At 39.6% G+C, this 12,250-nt stretch overlaps 1 protein-coding gene across 4 annotated transcripts in view; it reads left to right on the plus strand.

Annotated features, from left to right (window-relative positions):
- Positions 1–11,827, plus strand: part of CUNH5orf63 (chromosome unknown C5orf63 homolog) — a 25,589-nt gene extending 13,762 nt beyond the window's left edge. For 2 of the 4 annotated variants that reach the window (XM_040622519.1, XM_040622518.1), the window contains 3 exons: positions 6,550–6,670; positions 9,983–10,039; positions 11,197–11,827. In XM_040622519.1, coding sequence (XP_040478453.1) covers positions 6,557–6,670; positions 9,983–10,039; positions 11,197–11,388 — 363 coding nt within the window. In that variant the 5' untranslated portion in view covers positions 6,550–6,556 and the 3' untranslated portion in view covers positions 11,389–11,827. Of the gene's footprint in view, positions 1–5,845; positions 6,671–9,982; positions 10,040–11,196 lie in introns of those variants that run through there. The other 2 variants (XM_040622521.1, XM_008698985.2) reach the window with 2 other exon arrangements.
- Positions 11,828–12,250: the final 423 nt, after the last annotated feature.

Consider the following 12,250-nt stretch of genomic DNA (forward strand, 5'->3'; position numbering starts at 1 on the left):
AACGGAAGGGGGAGGGAGCCGCCGCGTTCTGGTGCCGGGAAGCGGCAGCCACTTGCACGGGGGAGCGGGCGGGCTCGAGGTCGGCACCCGCAAAACAGCAGACTGAGACCGTGAGCCGGGTGCACGCGCCACCAGGCATCTCGCGGATCACCGGAATCCCGGTGCGCTCACTGGATCCAGACTGAGACCGGGAGATCCGGGAACGCGCGAGGGGCGGCTGGCGGCTGGCGGCATTAGAAACACAAAGGACAGAGACACCGGCCCTGGAAGTGAGGGCTGGGACGCCGGGCAATGGGCGCACATCCGGGGCTGCAGGGTTGAGCAGCACCAGCAGAAACAGAGTTAAAGTGGCCAGAACATTAGTAGAGACGGGCACAATCCCTCTGTTCTGTGACAGAGGCTGAGAATCGGCCGCTGCTGCTCTGACTCTCAGAAGAGGCACAGCAAACCGCCAGGGCCGCCAGAGAACAAAAGCCTGGAAATACCGGCTCAGGAGTGCCCATCCCATCCCCCTCGCGGGGGACAAGGAGACTCTACCCAAACAGGGTTGCCTGATGTCGGGCGCAGGCCCCTCCCCAGAACACAGAAGGCAGGCTGAAAAATCAAAAGCCCACAACCCGGGTGCCTGGGTGGGCAGTCATTGGCGCCTGCCTTCGGCTTAGGCGTGATCCCGGCGTTCCGGAAGGAGTCCCTCGCGGGCTCCTCCGCTGGAGCCTGCTTCTTCCTCTCCCACTCCCCTGCTTCTGTTCCCTCTCTCGCTGGTTGGCTGCCACATAAATAAATAAATAAAATCTTTAAGAAAAGCCCACATCCCTAAGATCCCTATAAAACAAGGGAGCACGGCCTGGGACCCAGTCAATAATTTGGCTCTGGAAACCCCGCAACCTCTCTTCATCAGAATGACAGGAAGGAGCCCCCAGCAAAGAAAGAACAGTGAGTCTGTGGCCTCTGCCACAGAAATAATGAATATGGATGTAACCAAATTATCAGAAATGGAATTCAGAGTAACGATGGTCAAAATGATGAGTAGAACTGAAAAATCTATTAACGAAAAGGTTACTGAGAATATAGAATCTAAGGACAGAAATGAGAGCGAATCTGACAGAAATTAAAATTCTATGAGCCAAATGCAGGCAAAACTAAGAGGCTCTGACGGCCAGTGTCGCAGAAAGCAGAGAACGGGTTAATAATTGGAGGATGGGTTAATAGAGGAAAAATGAAAATAGAAGATGGTCTTAAAAAATCACGCCACACGAATGTAGGTTACAGGAGATTACTGACTCAATAGAAGCGATCCAATAGTTAGAATCATCGGCATCCCGAGGGTGGAGAAAACAGAGTCTAGAAGAGATATTTGAACAAATTGTAGCTGAAAACTTCCCTAATCTAGCAAGGGAAACAAACATTCGTGTCCAAGAGGCGAGAGACCCCTCCCAAGCTCAACCATGACAAACCTACGCCACGTCCGTCATATTGAAATTACGCAAATATTAGATGCAAGGATACAGTATTAGCGGCCAGGGCAAATTTCTCACGTACCAGGCAAGCATCAGAATTCTCAGACCTTCACACAGACCTGGAGAGAGAAAGGGTTGGGAGCATTATTTAAGCTCTTTCAGAGAAAAAAGCAGAAGGATCTATCCAGCAAGGCTTCATTCAGAATTGATGGAGAAATAAAGACATTTCAGAATCGCCGTCACTAACCATTTTGTAACACGAACCAGCTGAATATACGGGGTTCTAAAAAGTAAAGGCCAAGAGTGAACAGAACAGGTCACACAATACAAACAAAGACTTTACTGGCAACATGGCAACAGTAAAATCATATCTCTCAGTAATCAGTCTTAATGTAAATGGTTTGAACCATCCCATAAAGCGCCACAGGGTTGCAGATTGGATAAAAGAAATGACCCATCCATTGCTGTCTACAAGAGACTCATTTCAAACCCAAAAGATGCATTCAGACTGAGTAAGAGGATGAGTACCATCTTACACACGCAAATGGACCTCAAAAAGAAAGCTGGGGTAGCAATTCTCATATCAGATAAATTGGATTTTTAAACCACAGACTATAGTTAGAGATGCAGAAGGGCACTATATTATTCTTAAAGGAAATTATTCAACAAGTGGATATGACAATTATAAATATATATGCCCCCAACGGGAGCAGCAAGATACACAACCAACTCTTAACAGAATAAAGAGACACATAGATAAAAATACATTAATAGTAGGGGACCTCAACACTCCACTATCAGAAATAACCCAGAACACCCTGGCAAAAACTAAGCAAAGAATCAAAGGCTTTGAATGCCATACTCGGAGTTGGACTCTGAGATATATATAGAACACTACACCCCAGAACCAAGAATACTCATTCTATTCTAATGCCCATGGAACATTCTCAAGAATAGACCATGTTCTGGGACACAAAACAGGTCTCAACCGATACCAAAAGATTGAAATTATCCCTGCATATTCTCAGACCACAACGGCTCTGAAATTGGAACTCAACCACAGGAAAAATTTGGAAGAAACTCAAACACTTGGAGACTAAGAACCATCCTGCTCAGGAATGTACTCGATAAACCAGGAAATCAAAAATCAAATTAAACAATTTATGGAGACCAATGAGAATGAAAATACAACAGTCCAAAACCTATGGGGATACTGCAAAGGCGAGTCTAAGGGGAAATACATAGCCATCAAGCCTCACTCAAAGAATAGAAAAATCTAAAATGCAGTTTTTATATTCTACCTCAAGAAGCTGGAACAGCAACAGAGGGACAGGCCTAATCCACGCACGAGGAAGCGGTTGACCAAAATTAGAGCTGAAATCAATCAAGCAGAAACCAGAAGTACAGTAGAGCAGATCAACAGGACTAGAAGCTGGTTCTTTGAGAGAATCAATAAAATTGAGCAGACCACTGGCAAGACTTATCCAAAAGAAAGAGAAGACAGATTATTAGATATGAATGAAAAGGAGAGGTCACGAGCACCATTGAAATTGGAAGGATTATTAGAAATTTTTATCAACAGCTATATGCCAATAAACTAAGCAATCTGGAAGAGATGGAATCCTTCCTGGAAACCTATAAACTACCAAGATTGAAACCGGAAGAAATTGATTCCTTAAACAGGCCAATTAATTATGAAGAATTGAGTCAGTGATAAACAACATTCCAAATAACAAAACTCCAGACGGACGGTTTTCTACAATTCTACCAGACATTCAAAGTAATACCCTATTCTCTAAAGCCTATTTCAAGAATAGAAGAAAGCTACCAAACTCAGTTCTATGACGGGGCCAATATTACTGAGTCCCAAGGCTCCAGGCCAAAGCCCCATCAAAAGGAGAATTACAACCCGATCTCTAATGAACTATGGAGTCAAAATCCTCAACAAGATACTTCTAATAGAATCCAACAACCTTAAGGATTATCATCACGAGTCAGAGTGGGATTCATTCTGGGGATACAGCGTGTTCATATGCAAATCAATCAGGTGATACATCATATCAACAAAGAAAAGACTCAGAGAACCTATGTGATCCTCTCAATATGTGCGAAAAGCATGTGACAAAATACAGCATCCTTTTCTGATTAAAACCTTAGAGTGTGAATACAGAAGGTACATTTCTCAAAGCTCATTAAAAGCCATCTAGAAGAAGCCTACCATGCAAATATTATTCTCAATGGGGGGAAAAGCTGGAAGGCTTACCCTCAGAATCGGTAACACACAGGATGCCCACTCTTCAGCCACTCTTATTCCACTAGTACTAGAAGTCCTTGCACACAGCAATCAGACAACAAAAAGGGATCAAAAGGTATTCAAAATTGGCAGAAGAATCAAAATAATATATTCTACGGATGACATGGGAAATACTCTATATGGAAAACTAAAAAGACCTCCCAAAGCTGATTGAGAGTTATAGAGCAATTCAAGTAGCATTGGCAGGATACAAATAAATGCTCAGAAATCAGAGTTGACATTTCTATACACAACGAATAACGAAGAACCAGAAAAGAAGTCGGGAATCCATCCATTTACAACAAGCACCAAAAACACATACTTACCTTGGAATTAGCTAGCAGAGGCGTGGGACACCTATTCTAGAAACTATAAAATCACTCTTGAAAGACATTGAGGAAGACATAAAAAGATGGAAAGATATTCCAGTGCTCATGGATGGGAAGAATTAACATGTTAAATGTCAGCCATACTCCCTAGAGCACATCCACTTTCATTATATCGATCAAATATCAGGACTTTTCAAAGAACTGAGAACAAACAAGTCCTTAATTTGTTGGAAACATTGAAAGGCTGAATCTCAAGAGACTGTTGAAAAGGAAAAACACAAGCTGGGGCATCCAATGCGGGTTGTAGGAACTGTACTACAAAGGCTGTGATCACAAAGAGCAGCATAGGTACTGGCTAAAAACAGACACATAGACCAATGGAACAGAATAGAACCAGAAAATGGACCCTGAGCTCTTTTGAGCAACTAATATTTTGATAAAGCAGGAAAAAGAAACATCCAGGTGGTAGAAAAAGGAGCAGTCTCTTCTAATAAGCATTTGCTGGGAAAATTGGACACTATGCAAGAAGAATGAGGAAACTTGACCACTATCTCACACCATACACAAAAATAAACCTCCAAATGGATGAAAGACCCGATGTAGACAGATCCATCAAAAATTCCTAGAGGAGAACATAGGCAGCTAACCTCTCGACACTTCGGCCAAAGCAACTTTTCATGACACATCCCCAAAGGCAAGAGAAACAAAAGATAAAATGAATTAATGGGACTTCATCAAGATTAAAAGTTTCTGCACCAGCCAAGGAAACAGTCAGAAAAACTAAGAGGCATACGGGAATGGGAGAATATATGTAAATGACACTACAGATAAGGGCTGGTATCCAAGATCTACAAAAAAGAACTTCTCAAACTCAATACCCAGAAACAAATAAAAAATCAAAAAATGGGCAGAAGAAATGAACAGACACTTTTCCAATGAAGACATACAAATGGCTAACAGACACATGAAAAAATGTTCAAAATCTGTCAGCTCACAAGGAAATTCAAATCAAAACCACATGAGATACCACCTTACGCCAATTAGAATGGCAAAAATAGACAAGGCAAGAAAGCAACAATTGTTGGAGAGGATGTGGAGAAAGGGGATCCACTCCTACTATTGTTGGTGGAATCTAAGATTAATTTTAAGCCACTCTGGAAAACATTGGAGGTCCTAAAGTTAAAATGAGCTACCTATGATCCAGCCATTGCACTACTGGTATTTACCCAAAGATACAGCGTAGTGAAGAGGGCCATATGCGCCCAATGTTCATAGCAGCAATGTCCCACAATAGCTAAATCGTGGAAGGGCCGAGATGCCCTTCAACAGATGACTGATTAAGTTGTGGTCCATATATACAATGGAATATTACTCAGCTATCAGAAGACGAGTTCTCCATTTGCTACTAACATGGACAGCACTGGAGGATACATGCTGTAAGAAATAAGTCAAGCAGAGAAGACAATATCATATGATTTCTCTCATCTATGGAACATAAGAACTAGATGATCAGAAAGGGGAAGAAAGGGAAAAGAAAGGGAATCAGAAGGGGGAATAAACATGAGAGACTATGGACTTGAGGAAACAAAACTGAGGACTTCGGGGAGAGCGGGTGGGGGATGAACGGTGATGGGTAGTAAGGGGAGTATTGCATTCATGGGTGTTATACAACTAATGAATCATGAGCCTACATGAAACGGGATGTACTGTACGGTGACTAACATAATATAATAAAAATCTTAAAAAAAAAAAAAAAAAAAAAAAAAAGAAGTTGAAAAAAAAAAAAAAAAGAAAGAAAGAATGGGGTAGAAAATTAGAATATTGGCCAAAAATCCTACCAAATAGTTGAAATCTTGAGAAACATAAATGATGAAATCACATCTCTTTTATCTCTCAAAACCATCATTTTGGTTTTGTCCCAATGATTTATTTCCATTCACTTTTCTAAAGACTTGTGATTATGAGACTGTATAAAAATATAATAGATATGATGTTATCTGTTTTAAAAAGTGAAAGGGTAATAATGTTACATTTTGCTAAATAAAGAATTAACATTTGAGATATCAAAAAAAAAAAAAAAAAAAAAAAAAAAAAAAAAAAAAGAACCATCTCAGGAAACCTCCCCATTTTAGGGAATCACCAGGATGCTGGCACAATCGCAGGTGAAATTTAATTTTGTATTCAAATTAACAAACCCATGCAGTTTGCTTGCGGAAACCAAGTGATTAGGCACACAGCTCATCCATAATATGGATATTTTTCCATTCTAAATTCTGTTTTGTTTGGAATACAGTGACTGTTGAGACATCGTGAAGACTTGCCAAACATCTGGGCCTCTCTGACACTCCTGGAGTCCAAGAAGCAGTTCTCAAGTCTTTAAATTCCACCATAGGTTTGCAGCTTACTGTTCATATTATAAACAGCAAAATCTAGGGCACATAAGTTTACTGGTCTATTTTTCTTTTGGCAGAATTAAGATGTTCTGGTTTCAAGGAAATAGCATGCAACTTGCCAAATACTCCCTTCAACTCCTCATGAGAAATCTCTCTGCCTCTAAGAACGTTCTGCCTGTGCTGACCTTATTTACAAAGGTACAGAGTGAAAAAGTAAAATTACTACTTCAGAAACAAAGAGTGTTAAATTGTCAGGTGAAGAAAGTTGTACATTTAAGAAGGGAGGTGGGGAAACGCTGAAAGGAAAGCAGTGGAATAAACTGTCTTCAGACCTGTCCCTTGACTTTTCAGTTGCAGTTACAGTGGTACTAACTCTGGTTTCTACCCACATGCCACTTTTCAGTGGGTAAACTAGTATATTTAATAGTTACCCGATGCCTGCATTGGAACAAAGAATTATCAGAAGAGAGATGATGTTTATAAATATATCAGTTAGAAATATAGTTAATTCCTGTGCTGGTTATGTTACAAACAGGGAATTGGTGAATACTAAACCAGTGCTCCCAGAGGAGGTACAGGGTTAGATTCCAGTGAGCTTCTGGCCACAACATTTTTGTCAACTGATCAATACGTAACCTTGTTTGGCGTATGTTTCTGTTTGAAGACACTGTATTTAATATATATATTTGATTCATTAATATCGAATTCATGGCCAACAGCGCCATATCTCAGGCCTGAACAAAGTTTATCTAACACAATATTTTCTCCATGAGGCACATTCACAGCCTTCTTATGCTTGGAAACACTACACAACACTTCGGCACTCTGACTGGGGACCATTCTAAATAGCAAAACCAACAAAAAGCACAAAAATGCAAAAAGCATGGCACTCAGCAGATCATGAAAGGATACCTGTTGACAGTGTGAGACGTGAAACAATAAGGCAGATCATTGTCTTATTCAGCCTCTGCTAGGAATGTGCACTTTGGGTGACTCAGATTTTTCACTGCTGTGTGCATGTCCTCGAATGTCTGTGAATGACCACAAAAGTGCTACAGATATTGATTTTGGGGTTACAAATAGGTTTTAGTGATAGGGAAATCTGCAAATAAGAAAGCCACAAATAAGGATTGACAAGTACAACTGTACTTGTTTTCTTATCCCTAACAGGAGTTTTAGGCCATAGCTATTTAAAAATTTTAAGAGCTTTTCCCCCTGAAATTTATAACATAAATATCACTTATTTCCTTTTGCTAGTTAACATTACTTTGTGTGATATATAATCAAAAAAAGAAAGAAAGCACAGGGTAATAGACTTAACCTTAGTAAATAATACTCCCAATTCAAGCAAAAAAGTTGTCTTGTTTAATACGTTTTTCAGATTTCAGGCATTTTAGCAATCTGAAAATATCTGATAGCTGTCTAATAACAAAGTTTAAAATAGTTTTTTAAAATTGAATTTCTTGTTGAGAATAGTTAATCTAAACTGCTTTTCATATCCATAAGTATATATTGCATTGTTGGACATTATGGAATAAAAATAATTCATCATCTGCGTCTACATATGAGAAATGTATATAAGAATTAGCCACAAAAAATAAAATAACAGCCCTTAAGGCTAGTGGCACTCACTCAGCATAACTATTCTGCATTATTTTTCAGTTTAAACAATAGCCAAGTTAATCAAAGACATCTGAAAAAAAAGCCACACTCATCTTCCATTTAGCTTAAAATTTGTACTGAATCCTTGATTTGTGTCATTAGGCATATAATAAGTTTGGCCAATCCCTAAGCCATTCGTGGCCAAGAGGGATAAGATGCACTGACTGCCTCAGCCTAAGTCAAGTGTTCTACCCCTTTTGTTCAATGATTCAGTCAGCCACACGCTGAGAGCAGTTCCTCTGAGGCAAAATCACAGCATTCCTGCTACCAGAAGGGGGAGTGGGATGGCCAACCCAACAAATGTCCATTCTATTCTAGGGATAGAGTAGTACGTGCTCTACTAGTGCCGTGGAAAATCCTAGAGAAGGAGGTTTGAATGGTCCGGACCACTGGGTCTTATCCTTTTTCAGTTCATAGGCCTCTTTAAAAGTTGATGAACCTTTCCTAATAAAAATACATATACACAGGATAATTTGCAGCGACGTCCATGTTTACAGAAACAAAACAGAAAACGTGATCTAGGTTCAACTGAAGTTTTTTACCATAAAAGCAAAACATTGGTATATTTGGCACTTCTTCAGCTTGTTCTTGTTCTAACAGCTTTTGCTTTTAAAATCTTGTTGACTTTTTGAAACTCTCTTAGAAAATTTCAGTGTGATTATCTTAAAACATCACAGACTATCCATAATCTGTTTCTTGATGATGCTTGTAATAAATGACGAGCCTAATTCTCTGAACCAGGAGGTTGGGGCCAAAAAGACCCTACTGAAGAAAAACTGCCTTTTGATGATCTGGGTCCCTATTTCAAAACAAGCTGGGAGTTGAGAAGGGGCCTTTCTTTTACATAACAGCTCACCTCTTCCTGTCATGTTAAAAAGCAGGTTTTATATAAGCATCAGTAATGGTGAGTCTATTTTGAGCTCATGCAAGAGAACCTATAGCTAGTAGCTCTTCGTAGAGTCTAGGGCTGAGAAGACTTTAAAATCTGCCAAAGATCCACAGCATTCTCAAAAGGCTTCTCCACTAGATGGTTAAAGAATACAAACAACCGGCACTAAAACTTGCTTGTTCCTTGGGTGGAGAATTAACCTGGGAAGCCTACTGCTGACACTTGCAATGAGAAAACAGGCAGACCATTAAAGAGTTGGTATAATCATCACCCGAAGTAAATAGAGATTTCTGCCTTTTTGATGGTGGGGCAATCACTATCTAACTTCATCTCAATGAGTTTATTCCTGTGGACTGATGAGGAAAAACAGGCAGGCAAAGCTCAGTGCCTCCATTTCAAAACAGACTTTAAGCTATTCTGGTGATGTCAGCCAGGCCAGAAAAGTGTTCCTGACACAGGAAGGACAAAGCCCTAAGACTATAAATCAGTGAAAAATAATCTTCCCTGATATCAGTTAGATAAAGCCACTAACAAAAAATGTAAGCATCTAAACGTAGTATATGTGTATGTATCTATGTATACACGCATGTAATTCATTTAGATGTATGTGGATGTATATGTGATATGTATATACATATATGTAATGTATACACACATACATGTGTAACAGAGGTAAGTATCTAAATTTATTATATGTGTATATACAAATATGTATAAATAGCTTTATTTATGGTGAAAAATCAAAACAAAACAACTAAAAAATGCTGACAGCCCATTTACCATGAAACACTAGCTATTTATGAGATTCTATAGCAATGTTTTGCTTTGGAAATAAAACAGTATAATTAACCTGGTAAAAAACAAGCCCTTTAAAAATAAGTGTAATCTGTTTCTTGTGGTTTTTGTCAGGCTGCATGCCATTCCTTGAATTTAATGGCTTTATTTTTTCCTTCCTGTAGGATCCATGCCCACTTTGTGATGAAGCCAAGGATATACTGGAGCCTTACAAAAACAGGGTAACACAGGTTCCCCCCTCCACTCTCTGAAAGTAGAGCATTCCTAGCCAACCTTCATATGCCCAAGTGGAGTGAAGCAAAGAAGCAATTAACATTAGTTTACAGAGAAAAAATTTTCTATCATTCCTAGACCCAAAAAATAACCTCTCTCAGGCTCTTCTGACACTTTAGGACACCTCTTGTTGACAGATACATAGAATAAACCGAGATAAAGCACAGATGCTCACAGACACAGTTCATAGCTCTAGGGGCTTGGTGTTGAGATCCTGTGTGTAGGTTTTAGGGAAGGAGCTTGGCAGTGCCACTCTGGCTGCTCAGGGTAGGCACTGCCTCCAGCATGGCAAAACAAACACCAAACACTATCTTCACTTTTCACCTTTTTTCATAAAAGCAAAAGTCCTCAGATTTATTTCAATTAGCAAAACAGGTACTAATGGAGGTCTTTCGTAACAGCCAAGTGGTCAGATGCAAACTTTCGAAAAGCAGGAGAAAACTGCATTATACAGTGTGACTTTATGTATGTGAAATGGATAGCATACAAGGTATAGATTATCTGCCTGGATCTTTTCTTTGGGAAGAAATTCAATGATTTTTCATTTAAGTTTTCTTTCTATTCTTCAGAGAGAGATTTCAGTGCTAATTTCCACAAAACTCATTACCCCTAAGTGTTTTTCTCTGAGCAGAACTGGTTTTCTTACTCTGACTCTTAATATGAATCAAAACTAACTAGCAGGTGCAATGTTCACGCTTTCTTTAAACTTTTGTCCCCATTCCTTTTATCTTACTCTGTCATTTCCATGGAAGTGTTTTCCAGTAGCGAACCATGATGGCTTTCCCATCCTTACATGCAAAGCACATCTGTCCTGATTCTCAGTTTCCCGGTTGGGACATATTTTATTTCACCAGGAATGAAGTAGTGACCCGACACTGAATATAATAGGTGTAACAGCAAAATAGCAAAACCGAGAGTTAAGGGATATAATGAAATCAATCAAGTTGTGAAAATCAGGGACATGAGTTCACTTGGGACCTCAGATAGGCAGACAACAGCAAAACCCCTCCGCATGAGAGCTAGTCTGGGCATCAGGTTGGCACTGTAACTGTTGTATCATTTCGTGCTCTCTAAAATACAGAGCTTTAGTCTGTCTCTGTTTCAGTTTATTTTACAGGAGGTGGACATCACACTTCCAGAAAACTCTGCGTGGTATGAAAGGTATAAATTTGACATCCCCGTCTTTCATTTGAATGGCCAGTTTCTGATGATGCATCGAGTAGACATCTCAAAACTTGAAAAGCAGCTCCAGAAACTTGAGCAGCAAGGTGCTGGAGGCCGGAGGACGCCTTCATGATCCTCCACCCACTCTCTCCAAATGGCGTCTTCCTAAAGACATGACCATGGCCTTTCCCGTCCCTACAGACGTTCTGAACTAGGTGGTGCCCAATAAATGGTGACATTACTCTTCTGACTGATGGAAGTATGGGAATAGTGTGGGAACTGTTTACCTGCTGGCATTTTATAAAATGAGAGGAGTGTATCAGCAGCAAGGGGATGATGGAGGATGGGAGAAATCCATTTGTTTTATTTATTTTTCCCTTTTGTATTAATATGGAAGCATTTTACATTCACTGGACAGTGTGGTTTATAGGAAGAAGGCTCTGCATCCCTGCTGCTGCCCTAAGGGCTTAACTTTTTAATGAAAGAATAAATGCTCTTCCACTCAGTAGATAAAGTGAAATGTGAATTGTTAATAACTGTGCACAGTCAATAAAGGGGTGTTTTAACAAATACATCTGCATGAAGCCTATTTCAGTGGGATTTAATAATACCTGTTTAAAATTAGAATTCATTTTAGGGGGGGAGAAGAGAATAATTATCCTAGTCAAAAAGGCTTCATTTGAGAAAAACAAAAGAAAGATTTAAACCTCCAAAATGTGTATAAGAATCTCAACATGCTTCACACGTAGCCAGTGAATTGATTCATAATATTTGAGGGCTGCCTCTGATAGTTATTCACTTGTCATCAATTGAGTTAATTCAAATTGTAAAACAGTATCAGGGTTTTAATATCTTGGAGAAAATTCACTTCTGAACATAACTGGACAGATATGTCATCTAAAGACAATATTCTTCACCATTTTATGTAAAGTGTTAAAAATATAGTTGCACACCCTTATTTATATTTAGTTAAGTTCGACCAGTATAGCAATGGA

The sequence above is a fragment of the Ursus maritimus genome, unplaced genomic scaffold, assembly GCF_017311325.1.
Source record: "Ursus maritimus isolate PB19 unplaced genomic scaffold, ASM1731132v1 scaffold_5, whole genome shotgun sequence".
Classification (NCBI taxonomy): Eukaryota; Metazoa; Chordata; class Mammalia; order Carnivora; family Ursidae; genus Ursus; species Ursus maritimus.